Source organism: Pseudorca crassidens, chromosome 13 (assembly GCF_039906515.1).
Source record: "Pseudorca crassidens isolate mPseCra1 chromosome 13, mPseCra1.hap1, whole genome shotgun sequence".
Classification (NCBI taxonomy): domain Eukaryota; kingdom Metazoa; phylum Chordata; class Mammalia; order Artiodactyla; family Delphinidae; genus Pseudorca; species Pseudorca crassidens.
In genome coordinates this window covers 79,077,870-79,101,786 of record NC_090308.1, presented here as the reverse complement: position 1 = coordinate 79,101,786, position 23,917 = coordinate 79,077,870, and the positions used below count along the sequence as shown (strand labels likewise).

At 44.4% G+C, this 23,917-nt stretch overlaps 1 protein-coding gene across 4 annotated transcripts in view; it reads left to right on the top strand.

Moving 5' to 3' along the window:
* KCNQ5 (potassium voltage-gated channel subfamily Q member 5) overlaps positions 1-23,917 on the top strand; it is a 582,471-nt gene that overhangs the window by 467,790 nt on the left and 90,764 nt on the right. For 3 of the 4 annotated variants that reach the window (XM_067702785.1, XM_067702783.1, XM_067702784.1), the window contains exons 4-7: positions 6,794-6,969; positions 7,232-7,357; positions 17,483-17,593; positions 23,294-23,389. In XM_067702785.1, the coding sequence (XP_067558886.1) occupies positions 6,794-6,969; positions 7,232-7,357; positions 17,483-17,593; positions 23,294-23,389 (509 nt within the window). The remainder of the gene's footprint in view (positions 1-6,793; positions 6,970-7,231; positions 7,358-17,482; positions 17,594-23,293; positions 23,390-23,917) is intronic. The other variant, XM_067702786.1, reaches the window with a different exon arrangement.

The window sequence follows — 23,917 nt, the reverse complement described above, 5'->3', positions numbered from 1 at the left end:
TTTGATACACTTACATACTGCAAACGATTGTGAGATAACAACTCCATCACGTCGCATAATTACCATTTCATTTTTGTGGTGAAAGTATTTAAGATTCACTCTCGTAGCAACTTTCAAATATATAATACAGTATTATTAACTATAATCACCATGCTGTACATTAGGTTCCCCAGAACTTATTCGTCTTATAACTGGAAGTTTGCAACCTTTCACCAACATCTCCCCACCCCCTACACCCTGGTAAACATTCTAGTCTCTGTTTCTATGAGTTTTACTTTTTTAGATTCCACATATGAGTGATATACAGTATCTGTCTTTCTCTATCTGGCTTATTTCACTTAGCTTAATGCCCTTGAGGTCCATCCATGTTTTTTCAGACATTAGGATTTCCTTCTTTCTCATGGATGTACAATATTTCGATAGATAGATAGGTAGGTAGATAGATAGATAGCTCTTCTTTACCCATTCATCCATTCATTGATGGACACTTAGGTTGTTTCCATATCTTGCCTATTGAGAATAATGCTGCAGTGAACACGAATGTGCAGACATCTTTCAAGATCCTGTTTTAATTATCTTTGGATATACACCCAGAAATAGGATTGCTGGGTCCTGTGATAGTTCTATTTTTAATTTTTTGAGGAACCTCCGTACTGATTTCCATAGTGGCTGCACCAATTTACATTCCCACCAACAGTGCAAGAGGGTTCCCATTTCTCCACATCCTCTCCAACATTTATCTCCTGCCTTTCTGATATAGCATTTTAACAGGTATGAGGTTTTGATTTGCATTCCCTAATGATTAGTGATATTGAGCACCTTTTCAGTACATGTTGGCCATTTGTATGTCGTCTTTGGGAAAATGTCTGTTCAGATCCACTGCCTGATTTTTAATTTGATTGTTTGGGGGTTTGGGTTTCTTTTTCTTATTTACTATTGAATTGTATTAGTTATTTGTATATTTTGGATATTAACTCCTTATCAGCTATGTGATTTGAAAATATTTTCTCTCTTTCATTGCCTTTTCATTTTGTTGATGGTTTCCTTTGCTGTACAGAAGCTTTTCAGTTGTAGTTTTGCTTGTTAATTTTTGCTTTTCTTGCCTTTGCTTTTGGTGTCAAATCCAAAAAATCATTGCCAAGGCAAATGTCAAGAAGCTTACCCCCATGTTCTTCTAGGAGTTTTATAGTTTCAGGTGTTACATTTGTCTTTAATCCATTTTGAGTTAATTATTGTAAGTGGTGTAAGATAGTGGTCCAGTTTCATTCTTTTGCATGTGACTATCCAGTTTTCCCAACACCGTTTATTGAAGAGACTGTCCTTTCCCCATTGTATATTCTTGCTCCTTTGTCGTTAATTAACTCACCATATATGTGTGGGTTTATTTCTGGGCTCTCTATTCTGTTCCATTGACCTATGTGTCTGTTTTTATGCCAATATCATACTGTTTTGATTACTATAACTTTGTAATATAATTTGAAATGAGAATGTGTGATGTTTCTAGTTTTGTTCTTCCTTCTCAAGATTGTTTTGGCTATTTAGGGTCTTTGTGATTCCATACGAGTTTGGGACTGTTTGTTCTATTTCTGTGAAAAACAGCACTGGAATTTGATAGAGATTGCACTGAATCTGTAGATTGCTTTGGGTAGTATGGACATTTTAACAATACAAATTCTTCCAATCCATCAGCATAGAATATCTTTCCATTTATTAGTGTCTTCTTCACTTTCTTTCATCAATGTTTTATAGTTTTCACCAAACAGATCTTTCACCTCCTTGATCAAACTCCTTCCTAAATATTTTAATCTTTTTGGTGCTGTTGTAAATGGGATTTTTTCCTTAATATCTCTTTCTGATAGATTGTTGTTAGTATATAGAAACACAACTGATTTTTGAATATTTATTTTGTGTCCTGCAACTTTGCTTAATTCATTTATTATTTCCAGCAGTTTTTTGGTGGAGTCTTTAGGGGTTTCTATATATAATATGTCATCTGCAAATAGTGACAGTTTTACTTCTTCATTTCTGATTTGGATGACTTTTATTTCTCTTTCTTGCCTAATTGCTCTGGCTAGGACTTCCAATACTAAGGTGAATAAAACTGGCAAGAGTGGGCATCATAATTTGTTCCTATCTTAAAGGGAAAATTTTCAGTTTTTTACCACTGAGTATGATGTTACCTATGGGCTTGTTTTGTGGCTTTTATTACGTTGAGGTGCATTCCCTCTATATCCACTTTGTTGAGAGTTGTTATCATGAAAGTGTGTGTATTTTGTCAAGTGCTTTTTCTACATCTATTGAGATGATCGTATAATTTTTATCCTTCCTTTTGTTAATGTGGTGTATCACATTGATTGATTTGCAGGTGTTGAACCATCCTTGCATCCCTGGAATAAATCCTACTTGATCATGGTGTATGATCCTTTTAATGTACTGTTGAATTCAGTTTGCTAGGATTTCATTAAGGACTTTTACATCTACATTCATCAGGCATATGTACTTTTATTTTCTTGTGGTGTCCTTATCTGGTTTTGATAACAGGGTAATGCTGACCTCATAAAATGAGTTTGGAAGTGTTTCCTCCTCTTCTGTTCTTTTTATGGAAGAGCTTGAGAAGGATTGGCACTTATTCTTTAAATGTTGATGTAATTCACCAGTGAAGCCTTCTGGTCCTGGACTTTTTTGTTTGTTAGGAGGTTTTTGATTACTGATTCTATCTCTTTATTAGTAATTGGTCTGTTCAGCTTTTCTGTTTCTTCCTGATTTAGCCTTGGTAGGTTGTATGTTTCTAGTAATCTAACTATTTCTTCTAGGTTGTCTGTTTCATTAAGATCTGTTTCTGGTAGTTTATCTTGTTCTTTTGTTTGGAACATATTATTTTGTTTCTTCATTTTCCTTGACTCTTTGTGTGGATTTCTGTGTGTTAGATGAACAGCCTCCTACCCTATTCTTGACAGACTGATCTTGTGTGGGAGATGAACGTCATCAATCAGCCCAGCCTTGGCTTCTGGTTGTCTCTAAAACCTATGTGATTGTCTAATCACTTTCCCTGTTTTTAGTGGCACCCAGTGGTTGAATATGTGCCCAGACTGATCAGTGTCCCAGGGGGAGGGTCACAGTCAGCTCCTAGATACAGGGTCCAGTTTAGGAGCAGTGGGGAAAGTGTGTCATTAGACCCCATCCAAGGAGAAACTGGGAGGTGGGCATTTCACCTGTCCCCTCTGTACTGGGCCCAGTTATACAGCCATGGAGTGGGGGAGGGGGCTATGGGGTCCGGAACCCATTATGAACTTCTTTCTTTGCTACAGGCCTGTGGGACTCCTGAATGAAAGCCCCACTGGCTGTCAGAGCCAGGTGATCCAGGGGTTCTTCTGTCAAGCAGCAGCCTCAAAAGCTGGGGCACCAGATGTGTATAAAAGCTTCCTGAGGGAGATACTGGCAAACTGGAGCAGGCCAGAGGGAAAGGCCAGGGGAGGCGTCCACCGGCTTCTGTGGTCTCAGGAGAGAACTGCAGCCACTCCCTAGTTGGATGCTAAAAATTAGAGGCCTGACTGGCAGGCGGCAGCTTTTAAAGTACGCAAGTAGAACCCTTTCAGGAAAGGTCGGGGAGACTGACGTTTCTGCCTGGACACGGGTGGTGGGTGAGCGGAGGCCCAGTACTCACGCCCGCTGATACCTGCTTCTGTGTTTGCTGTAGTGTGTGGGGCTCACGGATGCAAGCCCCGCGGCTTTCAGAGCTAGGTGTTCGGGGAGGGGCATCACTCTGGTGGGAGTCTTAAAAATTGGGGCGCTAAAAATGGGGTTCAAACCCTTAGCCTCCCAGGGAAAAGCTGGGAGTTGGAGGTCCCTGCTGCTAGGACTGGGGTTTATGGCGAGTGCGTCTCAGCCTCTCCTGCCGTTTTGATGTGAGCGTTTTCTCATTCTCCCAGTGCATAGGAGCCCCTTGGCTAGTTTCTGGATTTCCTGCAGAGGGAATTACTACGTGTGTAGCTGTTCATTTGGTGTGTCTGTGGGAGGGCGGCGGTTCAGGGGTCTCCTATGATGCCATCTTTAAAGACCACGCTGCCCACTGTCATAAAAGATAAATCTTAGGGAGATTTCCTTTTTATAAACATCAGTGGCTGACGGCTGTGAATTATTATATTGCTGTAGAATTCTGTGCTGGTTTGATTAACTTACAGGTATTTTAGATTGATGTTCCAGTTATTAAGCCACTGATGTGGTAAGAGAACAAAGCTCAAGCTACTTTTAAATGTTTATTAACCTAAGTTTATTCTATAAACATTTATTGAGTGCCTACCATGTTTCAGGCACTGTTCTAGATACTTCGGATACAAGTATCCAACCTTGTGGATCCTCCATTCTGCTAAGTAATGGTCTACAAAAATAATAAATACATGAATAAAAATGAAAGTCAAGAGTACTCATAACTTCTAAAATATTAAGCTGGGAAATATCTAGGTGGTACTGACAGCAAAATTCCAGTGGATGACTGTAATCCAACAAGAAACATTTTTGTGGGTGCATTCATTGTGTACCATGTGGTTGCTCATTTATGACTTCATTTCGTTGAACTCTGACTTTCTGATCTGAATTAAAATGAGCGTATTAAATCTAATCTGTGGTTACCTTTACATATTATGTGACTTAAAATCTTTAGATGATTCACTGTGCATAATTTTTGAAATTGTCTCAAACCTACAGGGTTCCTTTTTCTAGGTCTTCTCTAATGAACTGTGACTTTATAGCATACTTTTTGTGCTGTAGTGTAACAGGCCTATAGCTGATTTTTTAAAACTAATACAATATATGTTTTTTGTGTCTCGCTTTTTTCATCTGTGGAATACCTAACCAACACGGGGTGTTATAAGAATTAAAATAATATAACATTTGTAAAAAACCTAGAACTAAAGGAAGTGCCTGGCACAAAGTAAATCTTAAGTCTGTGCTTTCTGCACCCCTACTGGTCATTCACTTCTTTCAATTTTTTCTAATATTGTACCTTTTTCTTTCCTTTGTACCCTTGTGAGGAAGCAGGCCTACAATGAGAAATAGAAGCAAAATGTATATCCGTCAGGGCCATATAAGGAGTGTCCCTTTGTCTGTAGACCACTTGTCTTGGAAGTAAGTCCCTCCAAATGATGAAAACCAAGAGATGTTTTCACATTTAACTCTTTTTTAAAGTTTTTTCCTGATTTCAAAAGACATTTTCATTGTTATAAAACTCCAACATTACCAAAATTAATAACTTAGAAAGTCCCTTTATCCACATACTCACCACAACTCTCTACCCCAGAGAGAATTCATAGTAATATTCTGTGTCTATTCTCACATGTCTTTCCTAGGTGTATAATATATGTGTTATTAAATAAGAGTACATTGTACATACTGCTTTGCGACTGACTTTACTCGCTTAACGTCTTTGATGTCCGTATCAACGTAGGTAGTTCCTTCTCATCTCCGACAGCTATGGAGCGAGAGAAAACGATGCATTTGTGGCTGGCTGTGCACCCAGCCACAAGCTCCCGCAGCGTGCAGATGCGACTGGAGGAATCCCTTTGGCTCACCCACGTCCTGCCAACCCCTGACCCTCTCCAAGTCCTGACCCAAAAGGGCACCAGGAGAGTGAGTCCAAGGATGCTGTTAGTGCACACCAGGGGCCAGGCCTTCCTGAATGCAGGCACGACTGGGCTGGGCAGAGGATACACATTCACACAGCAGTTACCCCTGAGGCTCCCAGAAACATCAGTAACTGCGACCCCCTGAGGTGGAGCTCTTCTTTGGAGTGTGGCCACCTGGTCATGCACAGCCCACTTGCAGCAGGAAGGACATCTTACTGAGGATGATCAGGTCAAGCTAACCTACTGTAAAATCTCCATTGGAAGCCATTCATCCCACTTCACCTCTCCCACTTCAAAGCCTACCTTCCCTCGCTCAGATGTTTACCCTTGGAGCGATTAAGTCATTCATCTTTTCTATGCTCTCCTTAGCTGCTCTTTTTCTCTTTTTAGCTGACAAAAGGGCAGATATGATTTAGGCCAAACGTCAATATGTCAAACATTAAATATCCGTTCCCATGCAGTGCGTGGTATGCATGATCACCTCCTCTATTGTAACAAATGGAATGTTAATTAACTTGTGCACAGAACTCACCCAGAACTGACTGGCGCCGTACAGAGCACGCAGAGCAGAACGCTTAGAGCGGTCTGCTCAGTTGGGGCCTTTGTCTGAGAGGCTGCAAAGGTGCAGACTCCACAACACAAGTGAATTTCTGCAGAACAGAGCTGCCAGCTTCTTTGGCAAGAAAACAGGAGACGTGATTATGCGAAGCAGCCCTTTCGCATCTGGAAAGGCTGTGTAGTCTCTGTGGCATCAGCCAGCAGGCCGCGGTGCTGGGGCAGGGGCAGAGGCGGAAGCCCCTTCCTGCAGGCAGGACCACCCGTGCCGCCAGGACTGCCGTGGGGACGCTGCGCCAGCCCGAAGCCCTCCAAGCACCGGCCCTTCCGAAGGCGGTGTCCAGGCCTTTGAAGGTTAAACGGCGAGTGGTCCAAACCTGCGTGGCTAAAGCAGAGAACGGCCGAGGGTCAGACCGGGGCAGCAGGCGCAGGAGGCCACATCCTCCGCCTTCCACTCCTCGGCGATCACAGAGCCCGCGTGGCGCGTGCCGGCCTGGGGCTCAAGAGCAGTTCCCTGGGCCCCAAACAGGTCAAAAGGACCCTTTCTGAAATCCTGTTTTGGAAACTAAAACCTCCCGGTCGTGCTACTTACGGCTGCTTCACCCTCTTTCTTTCAGATACCATCGTTCTCATCGCCTCCATAGCGGTAGTTTCTGCCAAAACTCAGGGTAACATCTTCGCCACGTCGGCGCTGCGCAGCCTGCGCTTCCTGCAGATCCTGCGCATGGTGCGCATGGACAGGCGCGGCGGCACCTGGAAGCTGCTGGGCTCCGTGGTCTACGCGCACAGCAAGGTGGGGCGGCCCTCGCCCAGGTGCGGGCAGGGTGTTCTTAACTTCTTCCCTTGCTGCCATGATATTTACTAAACCCATCGAAAGCAAACTTAATCTTTTCAGTAATTGGTTAAAGCAATGTGGGACACAAGGTGTAGTGGATTATGTGAAAGTCATCATAAATATCCAAGCAGTAGTCAAACGCATGGAATCATGCTTGTATTTTTTTTCCTTTTTCAAAGATTTTTCACCTCTAAAAATCTCTCATTCCTTTTATATCCAGGAATTAATCACAGCTTGGTACATAGGATTTTTGGTTCTGATTTTTTCGTCTTTCCTTGTCTACCTGGTGGAAAAGGACGCCAATAAGGAATTCTCCACCTACGCAGACGCACTCTGGTGGGGCACGGTGAGTGTGAGCACCTGCTTGTGTTTATTGGATGCTGTGAGATGTTTCCTTTGAATGTAGTGTAGGGATTCCCATGGGTGGTCCCAATAAAACGATGAACTTCCAAAAGGGAGTTAAGTGAAAATATACAGCGCTTATAATTATCTAAAGAGTTTCCCCTGTTAAGTCCAACAAAGTTTATAATTATCTAAAGAGTTTCCCCTGTTAAGTCCAACAAAGTTAAGTTCTCTAACAAATCATCAGTAGTATTTTTTGCATGCTACACTGTTGCCACAATAAAGACAAGTAATTTTTTAACCGTGATTAAAATGTTCATGGGCTTGTTCATTTTAACTGTGGAGCACAGCTTTAAAGTACAAATGGTTGCATTGTTTGGCCACTTGTTAAAAAGTTTATCTGAGGTTTAAAAAAAAAAAAGAAAAAAGGAGTACTAGCTGAATGAAAGAAAAGTAAAATTATGGTACAAAAAGGGAAAAAGAGAAGAGTGGCAACCATCTCTGAGATCAGAGACTATAGATCCTGAATTTCAAAACTTTCCACTCATAAAACTCTTTTTCCTTTATATTGTTGTTAAAGGATAGTTTTCCAAACAAATAAAAGTAAAATCACGACTCTCATACAGGTAGAAAATAAACATGTCCTCAAGATTTTATTTAAACTTTTAAGTATTCAAATGAATGTGCAAACAGAGGCACACCTGGCTTCTTCCACAGTGAAAGAGGAAAGTCAGAGGAACCCGCACCAGACAGAATGTACTTACACGTCCGTAAACAAGAATTATTTTGCATTGCTGCTACAACTTATGTAGTCCTAAAATAGCTCAAAGGCCTGAAAGGTGCAGAGCCCGCCCCATAAAAGCAGGAACTGAGAACCTGGAAGAGTGTACTCTAAACAACACATAGTTTTCCATCAAAGCAAAAATTGTCTTTACAGTGTAAAGAATCTATAAAACAGTCGATGAAACGTGTACCCTATTAAGAATGTCATAGGATAAAGGAGTGCTTTATGCAATGTGTAAACTACATTTTTTAAAATTCTATTCCTTAAGACATTCCAAAAGGGTGAAAATACAAGAGCAGTTATAGTTGTTCGAAGACTTTCCCTGTCTCTTTGGTCCAACAAATTTGTTCTCTTCTAAATCATCGGCAATAATTCTTGAGTGCTAGATTGTCGCCAAAATAAAAATCTGTCATCTTCTTAAACAGTGATTAAAACATTGGTAAGTTTGTTTGCCAGTTTGCTTTGTGGAGCACAGATTTTTAAGTTCCCAGTTGTTGCATTGTTCCGCTATTTGTCAGAAGCTCCTCAGCGAGAACTAGATCTCTTGTCAAGGACGTGGATAACTCGGCAAGGCCTGTAGTAAGCAGAACTTGGAATGTTTGTGGGTTGCATAGCAGCAGTAATATGAATAAAAATCAAAAATATATTCATCTGAAGATTAAGATTTTTTTTCCTTAAATTATCAGAGTTAAATGTCTCCAAGATTGTGCCACTGATAACAAAGCATTCTGTTGGTTTAACAATTTGGTTTCCAACTCCTTCCCCTACCCCACAAACAATAATGGCCACTTTAAAAGGAGGAAAGTGGAAAACCCGGAAGAGAGCAGTCATCTGACATTCTTAAAACACTTCTTATGTGTAGAGAACAAATGAATATCTATGACTCGCGGTGGGATAAACTGTGTAAACTGAGCAAACAGGAGGCTTTTCTAGCCGGCAAGGGGAAGACAACTGATTATCCCAGGCTTCAAAGCAGCGATTTGAATTGCAAGTTTAGATTTTGCGCCTCTGTGATAATTCTAACGTGCATGAGTGACGGGACACTCAGAAGCCCCTTCTCTGAGGTGCATCTGTTGGTGGGTCCACCTGGCAGCTCTCTGGCCTTCTGGCCTTCCATCTTCCTTTCTCCTTCCTACTAATCAGAATCGCTGCACTGTGTGTTGAACAGTGTGTGGGAAGCTCTGAATGTGCCTCTCACTTAGTCACCAGCTTGTTTCTTTTGCCAGAACAACCCATGTAGCAGGTTTCCAAAGTTTCATCTCTGTTCGTTTCAGGGAAAAGCAACATCTGTTCATTGATTTCATTCCAGTAGTGCTATTTGACTGAAGTTTAACCTGTACTTAACAGGATCTTTGAATGGCCTAATTATGTCTCTTTAAAGAAAAAAAAAATCTAGCCTTGAATACAAGAGTAAAAATTTTCTAAGGTGTTGAGCTTCTAGGAATAAAAAAGGCCTTGTTGGTCCACAGTGGGTTTGTTGATATTAACTGACTCATTCATGAAATCGTCTGAAGCCACAAAAAGCAAACAAGAGAACTTATTAGTTCTATTCCTTATAAGAACATACTAGGTCTCCAGTGTGAAGTAAAACAAATTTAAAATACTGACTGTACCTTTTATTATATGTTAATGAAGACCTTAATGAAATCTATTTCTGGTTACTTTTTAGTTAAAATTGTCCATGTTTGAAGTGAGAGAGTGGCATGGACATAAATACACTACCAAATGTAAACTAGATAGCTAGTGGGAAGCAGGTGCATCGCACAGGGAGATCAGCTTGGTGCTTTGTGACCGCCTGGAGGCATGGGATAGGGAGGATGGGAGGGAGGGAAACGCAAGAGGGAAGAGATATGAGGATATATGTATTTGTATAACTGATTCACCTTGTTATAAAGCAGAAACTATCACACCATTGCCAACAACTATACTCCAATAAAGATGTAAAAAAAATAGAAATAAAGATAAAATTGTCCATGTTGCATGTAATGGACACCTTGCTAACTAAGGAAGTATCCAGAATACATAGGGAAATGAAAGCATCCTGCACTGGAGTGTTTCTTAGTGCTAGGCTTTGGTGAAAAAACAAAAAAAAAAGGAAATCCTCATTTCTTAAAAAAAAAAAAATGCCCGAAGTATCGACATTAAAATGCCATTTGTAGGCTATGGATCCAGTGTCCCAGTGAATTCTAAATATTAAATACGAAAGCCCTTCCATTAAGAAGGTGCTGAGGGCTGTACCCAAACCAACTGCAGGAGGAACACGTAGTGCCATCAGCAGAGCCAGTAAAAACACGGAGAACTTTGATACCTGAAAACAGTTCCATACTAGCGAACAACAGTACTCAGCCCACTGAGTAAGTGGGATAATCGATACAAAGGGCTGGTCCTAAGCGCATGGCAGGTACCCAACCACAGATGCAGCTGCCGTGGATGGTGAGGTGGGAGAACCGCTACAGCCAAGGAGCACAGAGCGGTACCTTCCTGGCACACCCACGGCTTAAGCGCAGAAGGGGTGTGGGAACTGGGGTTTCGATGAAAAGATTTTCTGGCTTCTGAAGGAGCAACTGAAGAGGCGTTGATGACAGTGGACGTGCCGGGGGAGAGGAGAGGCTGAGGCCTCAGCTGCGGCTCCGGGACAAGAGGACCTTCTGGTTGCTGGGCGGAGTTCCGTTTAATGTTATTTCCTATTATTATTATCCTCCTTTCCAGTTGCTTTAGGTTTATTCTGAAGTAATTTAAAAACAGGTTTTCCCGCAGTTATGTTTTATTATGATCTCCTTCTTTCCTGTTATTATTTTCTTCCTTTTGATTGGCTGAAACAACTTAAGATCCCATCCTCCTGAAGTAATTTTTCCTGGTAATGACCTATTCTTGAAGACCAGCTTGTCCTCTTCCTATTTACCACTATTCCCGTGACGAAGACAGTGTTACGGGTTTTTTTAAAGACGCAAACAACAGCAGATGGTATAAATCTGCTCTTGAGAAAGCATCTGAAAAGTACAGCCTCCACCTGAGACCTGTGCCTGAGATGATTCCTTCAGACATGTAGAGGATTTGATGTCGGCCAGAGTTAGTCCCAGAATTCATGCTAAAAACCAGACAATCTTTCTCCAAGCATTAGTATAGGAGGCTCTGCATTCAACAGGTTGTACAGCCCAAATATATGCCATGAGTTTCATCCCCCTGCAAAGTCTAAGAATAGGAAATGGTGCACATTTGTGGAAAGAGCTAAGATACCCTTGTCATTGATAACATCTGTTACCCTTCCGAGAATCAACCCTCCTCCCATCAGGTTCACCAGGACAAAATGTTTTCTTCCACCTCCTATAAGCTGTTGCTTTCTGACTTATCTGAGTCGGATAATTAACTGTATCTGCTGGTACAGTTAGTTAAAGTTGTGTTTCTTACCAATGCATTACCTGATGGTATCCAAGCCTTACTTTACTTCTAACCATTCAAGATTATTAACGACCAAGTGAAAACTGAGACACACATACCCCAGCCATTACCCCCCAAAACAGCCGAGTGGTTAATAACCTCTCCAAGTGCCACGCCTACCTTAAGGGCATTTATGGGCTATACTGGTTATAAGTCTCTGTGGGGAACTCTTTCCTAAGATGTCTGTTCCTTGAAAATTGTCACCGCACATGCGACTCTGGACACTTTTGCTCAGTATTTCTCCATAAGCACTGAGCACGTGCTGTATTGAAAAAAAATGTATTATAGTCAGGAGACCAGGGTTCCAGCCCCATTGTTAGTGGAGGTGTGATATTAAGCAATTATTTATTATCTCTGTAAAACTGAGAAAAGAATAGTACCCAAACACAAAGTTGCTGTGTGTATTAAATGAGATTAGGCCATGTAGATGTACTTTATCAAGCACTAGACAGATGTTAGTCACCACTATTACTACATATTTGACCACAGTCCTGGAAGACCAGTATGGAATGCTAATGCCCTGAGCTCCCTGCCACAGCAGAGCCCAAATTTTATGATGCCACCAACACAGGAGTTTCTGATGTTTGGAGATCAAAAATCTTTCTGATGTACTAGTTCAAGGCGACCAAATTTCAAAATTGACTGTGCAGATTCTGTTACTACCCACTATCTGAAACCGTATGCTCAGGAAGTGGCCCAAAGAGAAGAGAAGGGAAGAAAAGAGACTCGAAAGACGAGAAAAAGAGCAAAGAGGAGGGAAGGGGAAGGGGAGGGGAGGGGGGAAGGGGAAGGGGAGGGGAGGGGGGAAGGAGATTGTTGACAACTGTCAACATGAATCTTCTTCCCTTAAAGGACCCCCTTAGGAACCTTCATGCACTGTTGGTGGGAAGGTAAATTGGTGAAGCCACTATGGAAACCAGTATAGAGGTTCCTCAAAAACATTAAGACTGGGCTTCCCTGGTGGCGCAGTGGTTGAGAGCCCGCCTGCCGATGCAGGGGACACGGGTTCGTGCCCCAGTCCGGGAAGATCCCACATGCCGCGGAGCGGCTGGGCCCATGAGCCATGGCCGCTGAGCCTGTGCGTCCGGAGCCTGTGCTCCGCAATGGGAGAGACCACAACAGTGAGAGGCCCACGTACCGCAAAAAAAAAAAAAAAAAAAACCACTCTGAGCACTGAGCCACAAGGAGAACAGCTCAGACGTGTGATCGGAATGGAAAGCAGACGGAGAAGTGCAAAGTTATTGCTGTGACCAAACCATGACATTTCTCCTTCCCTTTATTATTATTAATAAACTACTGGAAAGGATTAAGCTATCTTAATTAAGATTAATCTTAATTAAGATTAAGCAGAACAGGTATAATAGATTAAAATCTTTCCCACGTATTTCAAATTAGGAACCTGTAATAAAATGGAGCCAGGAATGCTGCTTCTGCAATCTCAAGGAATTCCTTTGAGAATCCTCTACCCATACTGCTGGTGGCATCTGATTCACTTGGCTGCTGGGTTCTACTGCCAGTTCCCTCTCACAGCCTCACAGCCTGGGCCTTTCCTGTTCCAGGCCCTTTGCTCCGCACAGGTGACCCTCCTTTGTCCTTCACTGTTGACGGGAACTGGCCTGAGCTTCCCAGCCCTGCCCTCCTCTCACACGGCCAAGGCCAACCCTCCACCATGTCCTTCACCCTATGTCCCTCCTCCTTGGGTACCCCCCCATCATAAAGCTGCCACCCTCCCCTCCTCAGCCTCGGCCTCTCTGCAGACAGGCACAAGCACATCCTAGAAAGCACCCACTCACATCAGAGATTTCCAGGAGTTCTGGCCCCATGTTTCTCACTCTGTCGCCAATGTTCTGGAAAGAATTCTTTATTTATTTACTAAATATTTATTGAGTTCCTCTTACTCTGGAGGCAAACATCATGCTGGATGTTAGAGAGACAACAAAGAGTAAAGACACGGTCCCTCCTTCTAGTAGAGGAAATAAGGACCCCTCCCCAGAGGAAAGTAGAGCAGTAGTACACTACCCCTCATGATAAGTGCTGACAGGAAACGAGCAGGACAGGGAGAGACCAGAGGCCGCCTGTGGACAGTGGCCAGGGGAGGCCTCTCTGAGGACAGAGTGTTTTGGATAACACCTGAAGGATGAGAAGGAGCCCCGGGAAGACTGGGGGCTGAGGGAGCAGAGTGTGCAAAGGCCCTGTGGCAGGATAGCCTGGCCCATCGGAGGAGCTGAAAGGACACTGTAGTTAAAGTGCAGTGAGCAGGGGGGGACCAGGGAGACCTCGGAGACTTGGGCAGAGACCAGGTCACGAGGTCCGTAGCTAGGAGCTTAGACTTTATTCTGAATTTGGTGAATAGCTATTGCAGGGTTTTTAGAGAGGAGTAAGAAAATAATAGCCCTTGCAGGTGTGCAGAGAAGGAACTGAGAGAGACCAGAGCAAAAGTAGAAAGAGCAACTGAGAGACGGCGGCTCGTGATGCACAGGAGCCAGGACAGGGGCAGCCTCAGGGTGCACGGTGACGAGTGTGCAGGCAGGTGTGGTGTATACACGACGGTGCTACTCAGCCACGAAAACGAGGAAACCCTGTCATCCGCGACCACGTGCATGGACCTTGAGCGCTAAGTGAAACAAGGCAGACAAAGACAGACACTGTGTGATCTCACTTATATGTGGAAGCTTACCAAAAAAAAACCACGGAAAGAGATGATATTTGTGGCTACGAGAGGGGCGGGGAGTAGAGGAAGGTGGTCGAAAGGCACCAACTTCTAGTTATAAGATAAACTAGTACCAGGGATGTTAGTACCACATGGTGACTGTAGTTGACATTCCCATGTGATATACAGGAAAGCTCAGAGAGTAAAGCCTAAAAGTTCTCATCACTCTTTTCTTTCTCTGCATCTCTATGAGATGATGGATGTTCACCAACCCTGCTGTGGTCATCATTTCACAGTACGTGTCAATCACACCGTCATGCCGTACACCTAAACAGTGATGTATGTCAACCATTCCTTAATAAAACTGGAATAATTATCGTCTAAGAAAAAAAAGAGGCTGCTCTAGCAGCCCAGTCTTCAGTGGTGACCGTGATGACAGAGAGAAGGCAGTGAGATTGGGGAGATCAAAGCAGCGGAACCTGCTGAGGTATTCAGAGAGACACCTGTGGGAAGGGAGAGGCAGCAGTGCCCCAAGGCTTCTGATTGAGCAGCACGGTGGTCAGTGGGGCTCTCGACCAGGAGGGGGTGTCATCGGGGGAGCGACGGGTTTAGGATGATACAATTTCCGTTTTAAACATGTTCAGTTTATTTTTTTTATTTGTTTCACATTCTTTAATTCACAACACCTGCTTTTATTTTATTTTACTTTATTTATTTTTTTGGCCATGCAGCATGCGGGATCCTAGTTCCCCGACCAGGGATCCAACCCGCGCCCCCTGCAGCAGAAGCGTGGAGTCTTAACCGCTGGACCACCAGGGAAGTCCCTAGACATGTTCAATTTAAATGACTGTGCAGCATCCCAACAGAATACCCGCTGCAGATGTGTGAATCCAGAGCTCAGAAGAGTGGTCTGGCCTGGAGGTAGAAACTCAGTGTGTTCAGCATAAAAATGGTATTTATACCCATGAGAGTGTTTCACGTCACTGGGGAAGAGAAAGAAAGGAGGGGAGAGGGGGAAAGGAAAGTTACAGAAGAATAGAATTTTTTTTTTTATATAGTTATTTCATTTACTTATTTTTGGCTGCGTTGGGTCTTCGTTGCAGTGCGCGGGCTTCTCGTTGCAGTGGCTTCTCGTTGCGGAGCACGGGCTCTAGGTGCACAGGCTGCAGTACTTGCAGCACGCAGGCTTCAGTAGTTGTGGCACACGGGCTCAGTAGTTGTGGCTCGCAGGCTCCAGAGCACAGGCTCAGTAGTTGCGGCGCACAGGCTTAGTTGCTCCGCAGCAGGTGGGATCTTCCCGGACCAGGGCTCGAACCCGTGTCCCCTGCATCGGCAGGCAGATTCTCAACCACTGCGCCACCAGGGAAGTCTCGAGAAGAACAGAATTTTTAAAAGAGAAAAAGACCCAGAAGTAAAGCTTAAGAATCCAGTATTTGGAGGTGGTCTGGGGTAGGAGGAACCACATAAAAGGAGCCGCCAAAGATGTAAAAGGAGAAGCACAGAAGCGAGGAGAGAGGAGAGGGTCTAGGGAGCGGTGGCCAGCTGAGCCGAGCGCTCTGGAGGATCTCCATCACAGAGCGCCTCTTCTTCCACCATTTCTGCCTCTCAACTAATTGGCCCTCCTTTAGAGCCCGGGGAGGACAGCCTGCCCCAAACTGCCGCTGTTAGACATCAACAGTGACTCCTGTCTCTGTGTCCACATCTTTTCTCAGTCCTCATTCTCCTTGTTCTCCCTGAGCCTGTGGCATCAGGGCTCACCTGGTCCTCTGTGAAACTCTCTTCATTGAGTTTCCGTTTCTGTAACCCATTCCCAGTCCTCCTACTTTTGAAAAACTGTATTCTCCTCTGACTTTCCTTTCCCCTCCATCCCTTACATGTCTGTCTCCTGAGGAAGTGCCCTCGGCCCCTCCTTTGCACCCTTTGCAACCTCATTTCTTCACAGAGCTTAGAGTCACTCGGCGCCCTATTCCAAAACCCAGATTTCATGCCAACCTCAGTCTCTCTCAAGACTCAAGCTCTCCTTCTTAATTCGTTACTCAGACATTTCTAGATCAGCGTCATACTGATAGTTTAAAAACCCTCATTTGAAAGCCACTCGTCTTCTTTGCTCCAAACCCTCCTCTTCTCATTATCATATTTCTATTTATGGGGCAATCATCTTCCCAGCTGAAACTTTCCAGTCATGTAGAGTTCGTCTTCGCCTTCCTCTCAGACAGGCTTCTAGTGAACTTCCTCAGCTCATCTCTTTACTCTCCACCCCGTATTGTCCCACTCCCGCTGTTCCGGTTCAGTTGCCCCATCATTCTGCCACATCAGGCAGAACCTCGTCGGTCCTGGAGCGGAGCCAGGGTTTTGTTCTAAGGCACATGGGCAGCCCCTGGAGCACTTGACCATTGGGGAGACACGACCCAGGGATCATTTTTCAAAGACACTCCCTGGTCCAGCTTCAGCATAGCTGGTTAGCCTCCTCTTCAGACCCACCGTGCTCCGGCCCAACTGAACACACGTTCCAGAACCCACGCTGTTTATTTCACTGCTGTGCAGCTGGTCACCTGTTTCCCCTCCCTAGATCACTCTATCATTTCTGCCTCTCAAAATATGACCCCTCCTTCAAAGCCTGGGTATGATGACATCTTCCCAACAAAGCTGCTTCAACACCCCCAAGCTGGTAATAATCTCTTCTTTGAATTTGAGCAGCAAATTATTTTGTGCATTCATCATAATACCTGTCTTGCCCTATTTTGCGTTTTAATTTGTGTGTGACACATCTCCCCTCTTATGCCATAAATATCTCAGGACAGGAACTATGTACCTCTCATTTTTGTTCCACTACAAATCAAAACACATACCTTGCACACACCAGACCTTCAGGAAATGCCCGCCAAGGAAATCAATGGACAGCCTGAATTAACATAAACTATTGTTTTGTGTACTGATCCAGTCCCAAATCCATAGTGCTGTCGTTTCTGTATCGTTGATGGTTATCCACTTACTATATAATATAGCCTTTCTTTGAATGCACTTAGAAAAGATGGAAAACTGTGTTATAAGGGAGGAACAAGTATGTAGGCTATTCCCTTCCTTAAACAACGAGAAGTTCTGTTATGCGTCATGGAAAATTAAAGCACAGTAATAAAATGCACCAACCAGACTGGTTGAATGATGATTCAGTGGAAACGTTGCTTTGCCTCCTGTTCATGGGTCCTGACTTTCCTCTCAAGTACTTAAGCTGCACGTCCTATTTATTTTGTTTTTAGATAACATTGACCACAATCGGCTATGGAGACAAAACCCCCCTGACCTGGCTGGGAAGGCTGCTCTCTGCGGGCTTTGCACTCCTGGGCATTTCTTTCTTTGCACTTCCTGCTGTGAGTATCTTTGCAAAACTTAAGCACTTTCAGTTGGATCTTGGAGGTTTATTAGCACGAGCTTTCACAAAACCGTATGCCCTAGAACATAGCTCTATCGTTTACTAATATCATTTTTCTGATGTAATGTTGACTTTTCTATATGTATCTAGTTGGATAATTTACAAAATACAGTCTTTCCTCGGAGTCGCTTAACCCGAGAGTCTTACACCAGCTGAGGCTTTAGGACCAAATGATAATTCAGGCAACACCACCTCTCAGTCAACAGGCTACTAGTACATTGAAACTATGTGTGAAGACTTAAAGATATCCTCCTCTTAAACTGACGGCTCCCATTAGGTGCATAAGGCGTGCACTCCTGAAGAGATGCACGTGCCCACGTGGAGTAGCTACCTCTCAGGGCTACTTGAGTGAAAAGCGTACGAATTTAAAGGGTTTTTATTAATGTGTCAGATGATTTATTCCTTGTGTCATCATTGACTTTTGCTAACAACCAGTTTCCTATCAGAATGAAGAACACACTTCCCTTCTCTTAAGCTTCTGATTATTTTCTCCATACTGGATGAAGCCTTCCTTTCTGATTGTTTTATCCTCTTGTGTCTTCAAAGGCACTTGGTCAGAGTACTACCACTTGCCCCCCTCCCCAAGAGCTCGCATTTGGCTTCCCCTTGTTGGAGAGGAGCCAACAAGCAGGACTGTGAGAGCCATGGCTGCTGTCCCGCTTAGGGAACAGCAGCCTCAGTCTTGCTCCAGACACAGGCTGGCTCATGTCACAGCCTCTGCTGCAGAGGCCCCGGGGCAGCCCTCCCAGGAGCCAAGGGGGTGGGGCCTTCAGCACCACAGCCTGTAGCTGCCGGGGCTCCCCCTCTGCCTGGGACCCCTTGTCCTTCCTGTGGCCAGAGCTCAGCTCCAGACTGACCAGCTGGTTGCACCCCGGACCAACCAAGGTCAGAGAAGGGTCCCAAGAGACCACGCGAGAGCATGGGCATCAGACCCCACTTTGAATCCGGGTTTGTCATGTGCTGCCCACATGTGACTGTGTTGGTTTGCTAGGGCTGCTGTAACAAGGCATCACGGACTGGTTGGCTTGACTTAAACAACAGAACTTTATTGTCTCGTAGTTCTGGAGGCTGGAAGTCCAGGATCACGGAGCTGGCAGGGCCGGTTCTTCCTGAGGGCTGCAAGGGAGGATGTGGCCAGGCCTCTTCCAGGGCTCATAGACGGCCATCTGAGCACTGTGTCTTCACATCGTCTTCCCTCTGCCCATGTTTGTGTCCAGGTTTCCTTTTAAAAGGACACCAGGGGGGCTCCCCTGGTGGCTCAGGAGTTAAGAATCCGCCTGCCAGTGCAGGGAACACAGGTTCGAGCCCTGGTCCGGGAAGATCCCACATGCTGCGGGGCAACTAAGCCCATGTGCCGCAACTACTGAGCCCACGTGCCACAACCGCTGAAGCCTAGAGCCCGTGCTCCACAACAAGAGAAGCCACCGCAATGAGAAGCCCGCACACCGCAAGGAGGAGTAGCCCCCCCTTGCCGCAACTAGAGAAAGCCCACATGCAGCAAGGAAGACCCAACGCAGCCAAAAATAAACTAATTAATTAATTAATTTTATAAAAAGGACACCAGACATACTAGGTTAGGGCCCACCCTAATGAGCTCACTGTAACTTGATCACCTTCGTAAAGACCTTTTCTCCAAATAAGGTTATATCTGAGGTCCTGGTGATTAGGACTACAGCCTATGAATTTTGGACACAAGTCAGCCCGTAAGAGAAATCCTGAGTACACTTCTTTATCAGTATCAGGTAGGAAAAATTATAACACCCAGAGAAAATCTGTTAAGACCAATGACGTAAGTCAGGTGCTTGTCACAAAGAAGATTTTCATGATGTGTGTGTTTCCTGCTGTGACAAAACGAAGCAGAGTCCAAAAAGCGCCTCACTTGTCCAGAGTCAGCGGAATCTGGCAACCTCAGCAATTCAGACCAGAATTCAATTCTCTGCCCAGCAATTCAGTGGGCAGAGACCCACTCAATAACCAGATTCCCTACAGGAGAATACCTTTAGAAACAGTAAAATGTAGTCTTGCGCTCTTTTCCCAAAATAATGGCACAAAAGATCTGCCTCTGTTGTGTTTATACTTATCCTGAGGCCACACGTATGACAACCCGTGTGATCCCTCGAAGAACTACAGGCAGGGAAGGAGGCCCCCTTCTGGGCTGTTCCCTGCTCTGGGCTGTTCCCATGGGCACCCGTGTATGTGCCATCCTCCCAGGAGAGCCTCGAGGCTCGTTCATAACCTTTGCTTAATTTAGAGAAAAGTCTGGTAAACTGAGCTCTGTGCTTTCACACCTCTGAGGATTATAGACAGCAATGTAGAAGTACGGTGATAGAACACACATTAGACCAGGAAGAGGTAACAGCAAGAGAGGGAAAAGAAAAGGGTAAGAAGTGAGCAGACATAAGTGTTCAAAGGTGAAAAGACCTGGGCCACTTGGCCTGAAGGTCAGCCAACCTCAGTGAGACCCCCTGACTCCATCCTGAGACCATGGACCATCACAGGAGGTTCAGCTGTGTGGCTCTTAGGTTAAGGGTCAGAGACTAAGTGGCCATTCTTGTAAAGGTTTCCCAATAAAGTGATTACAATTTTATATGCAAATTAAACTAATACATGTTGGAGATCTGAACATCTTGCTTGCATAGAACACGCCCTAACAGTGCCAAGCAAAGTAGACTTCACCATGGATCTTTTTACTGCAGCCTCACGTTAGGTACTGAGTTCTTACTTGAATGAAAGACTCAGTGGCTCCCGCATACTTTTAAATAAAACAAGGTGGCTGGAAATGCCATTATGTCTTGTGCACCCGCGGGCTGGCAGGGGCGTCGGATTGAAATTAGGAGAACATGTTGGCATTTTGCTAAGAAAAGTCAGAGGTGGATTGTGGCCCATCCCTGTTTGAGGTCCTTCTACCCAGGAAACCGAGGACCAAGAAAGAGAAGCTCCTTTCCCCATCTTTTCCTCAGAGCAGAAGGACTCTCGCACACATCACAGAGTCACACAGACCAGCAACTCCACCAGGGGTCCCCTTCCCTGAGACCCCTGCCCAACCTCGCCCTGCGGGGCAGGCCTTTCTCCACCTGCGGAAGCCCCTTACCTCCTGCTGAGAGGATCTTTCTGTCTAGCCTGTTCACCAAGTGCAGGACTGGAGGGTAGAGATAGGCTCTTCTAATCTGGAAGGGAGTATGTTTTAACTATAATTAAACAAGGGATAAATATTTTAAATACTGACCAATACGTGTTTCCTTTTTATTTGGTGTTTATGTAGCACTTCTAAAACTTAAAACCTCAAAATTTAAGTTATCTGATCTTAGGAAATGAATTAAGACAAAAATCAATTTCTGAGACTTTGTATCTATCAGTATGGATACTGGAAGGAATAGCACATAAGTTATATTTACATGTATATACTTACATAACTTACAGGATATATTTATATGTAACATAACAGGCTTTATTTTACTAGCCTCGTGTTTCTGTTTCTGAGCTGGGAACGGAGGGAGGTGGGACAGGATTGGACAGCAGCCGTAAGAAGACGACGAGCAGAGCTAGTGCAGTGACTGCTGTAATGGACAGTCTGGCTCAGGAGACATGCAGCTGACGTTTGCCATCTCCTAGCGAATGTTTCTAAGCACTGCCAACGTGATTTTCACCACATTTTAGTTTGTTTGGCAGGTGCTAAGTCTGTGCTATGTAGGGCCTGGCCTGTCTTCATTTTCCAAAAGGGATCTAACTCTGAACTTCATATTTACATAATGAATGCTCAAAAATGGTAGCTATTGCTGCTAATTCAATGCCTACAAAATCTAAATTATGCTTCCTGTGAGTGGATTATACACATCTATGCATATAATATGAATACATAATATACATAATATAAATATATGCTATAAATTCTGCTGTTTCATAGTCTCTTGCATGTTTAAACTTCATGAAAAATGACATTAAAAGGAAAATACTTAAACTTTTCCTTAATGCTGTTAAGGAGCAGCAAGAAATTTGGGAGTTATACGTAACTAAGTGTTGATTTGGATTTGCAGACAGAAGGCCATTTTTATAACCTCTGAATGGAGGGAGATGTTGTCTAAATCTACAAATAAGATCCTATAGACCAGGTTTTCGTAGAGCTTGGTATGTTCAGTCACAGCCTGGATGAGGTGAGGACCTCAGGCTGCACAGCACAGTCACTAAGGGAGTGAGATGGAACAGACCTCAGACGCCATCCCTCATCTCACAGCGGAGCCCCTCATCCTGACCGATGGGGGAGTCGGTCACTGCTCATTAATAACAAGACTGTCGTCGTGTAACTGCATTTTAAACAGAATTGTGTTATTTATTATCTGGTCATTGTCACAGAGGTACTCAGAATTGTGGAATCTCAGGATGAGAAGGAAGGTTAAAGGTTACCTAGAGCCCCAAAATGTCCTCGCCAAGTTTTCATCCACTGAGACCTAACACCTCTCAAGGACTAGCCTGTACTATCTTTGAGTGACTTCAAACATGTGAAGAAAAGGAAAATAGGCGATCCTTCCCTGTGGCAAATACTGACTTAGAGCTTATAAAATGCCCGGCTGTATGTAACCTAAGGGTTAGACTCCTTGAAGTTTAATAAGAAGCTAATAATTTATAGCTAGCAACTAAAATCCCAGACTTGAAAGCAGAGGGGCTCCGCGTCCCACACCAATAAAGTGGAGGCTTAGAGACAAAGCCCAGAGACTGAACTGAGCAAACTCCAAAGCCAGCCTCAACTCAAGGGTGAGACGAAGCATCTTGATTCCACACATTTAGACCAAAGCAAACTGAAAAGAGGGGCCATATTTCGGCAGATGGAGACAGCAGAAGGAAGCAAACCAGCAAAAGCTAGCATAAACCCAGAAGGGACTGCTCACCTACCAACCCCCAGATCTGACAGGTGAGCCAGGGCCAGGAAGGCAAGCCAGGCTCAGAGTGTGCCGTTAAGACTCAGGTAGACAAGAAGGTGCTTTGCATCGACCTGTGCTCTTGTCTTTACTGGACAGACACGCAAAATGGCAAGGCTTTGACGTCTCCAAAACTGAGTGTGTGTCTCATCTGGACAGCTGTCCTTCCCCACTGTTACTTTCCTGTGGTAGGTGTAGAATTATAGCATCGCTGAGGATTAACCTCGAACACTCCGTCCCCCACCATTTCATGAATGGAAAGTATAAAATCAGGTACTGTCGTCAAAGTGCTAGGAAAGCTCCCCTGTCCGCATCCGCGAGACAGTAACAGCCCCAAGTTCTAATCCCCCTCTGTCCACCACTGGATAGGACCATTCTCTCTGACTTAGGCGTAAAGAAATGCCACAGAGAAGGCCACGCAAAAACATTTTTTAAAATAGTGATTTTTATTTGGAATTGTGGTGACTCCTCTTACCCCGTGAGAGACCGTAGGGCCTGGTGACTTCCGGAAGGGCAGACATCCTTCTGCTTCCTGCCCAGCGGCTTGCCGTTGGCCGATGTGTTATAGTAGAGAAAATCGTGTTTGTTTTAATGAGTTTAGGGACAGGTTGCCTACTGTTCGCCTTTTCACAGACTCTTCTTAGAGGGTTTTTTTAAATACTTGTATTATTTAATGGTGTTTGGGGGAAAGAAGTTTTCAGCGCTATTTCCATATTTTGTTGCAGGGCATTCTTGGCTCAGGTTTTGCATTAAAAGTGCAAGAACAGCACCGCCAGAAGCACTTTGAGAAAAGAAGGAACCCAGCTGCCAGCCTCATCCAGGTAAACGTCATTGTACCGGGAAGACGGCAACACCTGTTTCTGCAGGCGCCGGGTCGTGGGCCGGTCCCTCTGTGCCCTTGCTTAGGGGAGCTGCTCTTTGGTTTTGTTTTTAAAAGCGAAGCTGGAACTTAATGTACAGTCTTAGATTTGGTCAAGTGCTCCCCACTCCCAAACAGAAAAAAATACTATGTATTTTCAGCCAGTGGTCCACACTTTGTTTGGATTAACTAACGGCAGCAGCAGAGCCATGCCGGGGTCAGCAGTCGCGTCGCTCCTGGGATGACCTAGTATGTGTCATGCATTACTTGGTGAAAGATCATTGCTCATTCAGTGATGGAGCAGAACACAGTATCGGTGCCTGCCTTGCAGTTACCGTCTGCTGCCCGATGTGTGCTGCCGTTCTGAGGAACAACGTATTTGTTTAGAATGTCAGGGTTTAGTACTCGTGGAATCACTTTTAATGCCACCTAGAGCAATAACTGGAAATTCTTATTTTAAGAGCTGGAATTATGGAATATATCGATGTTT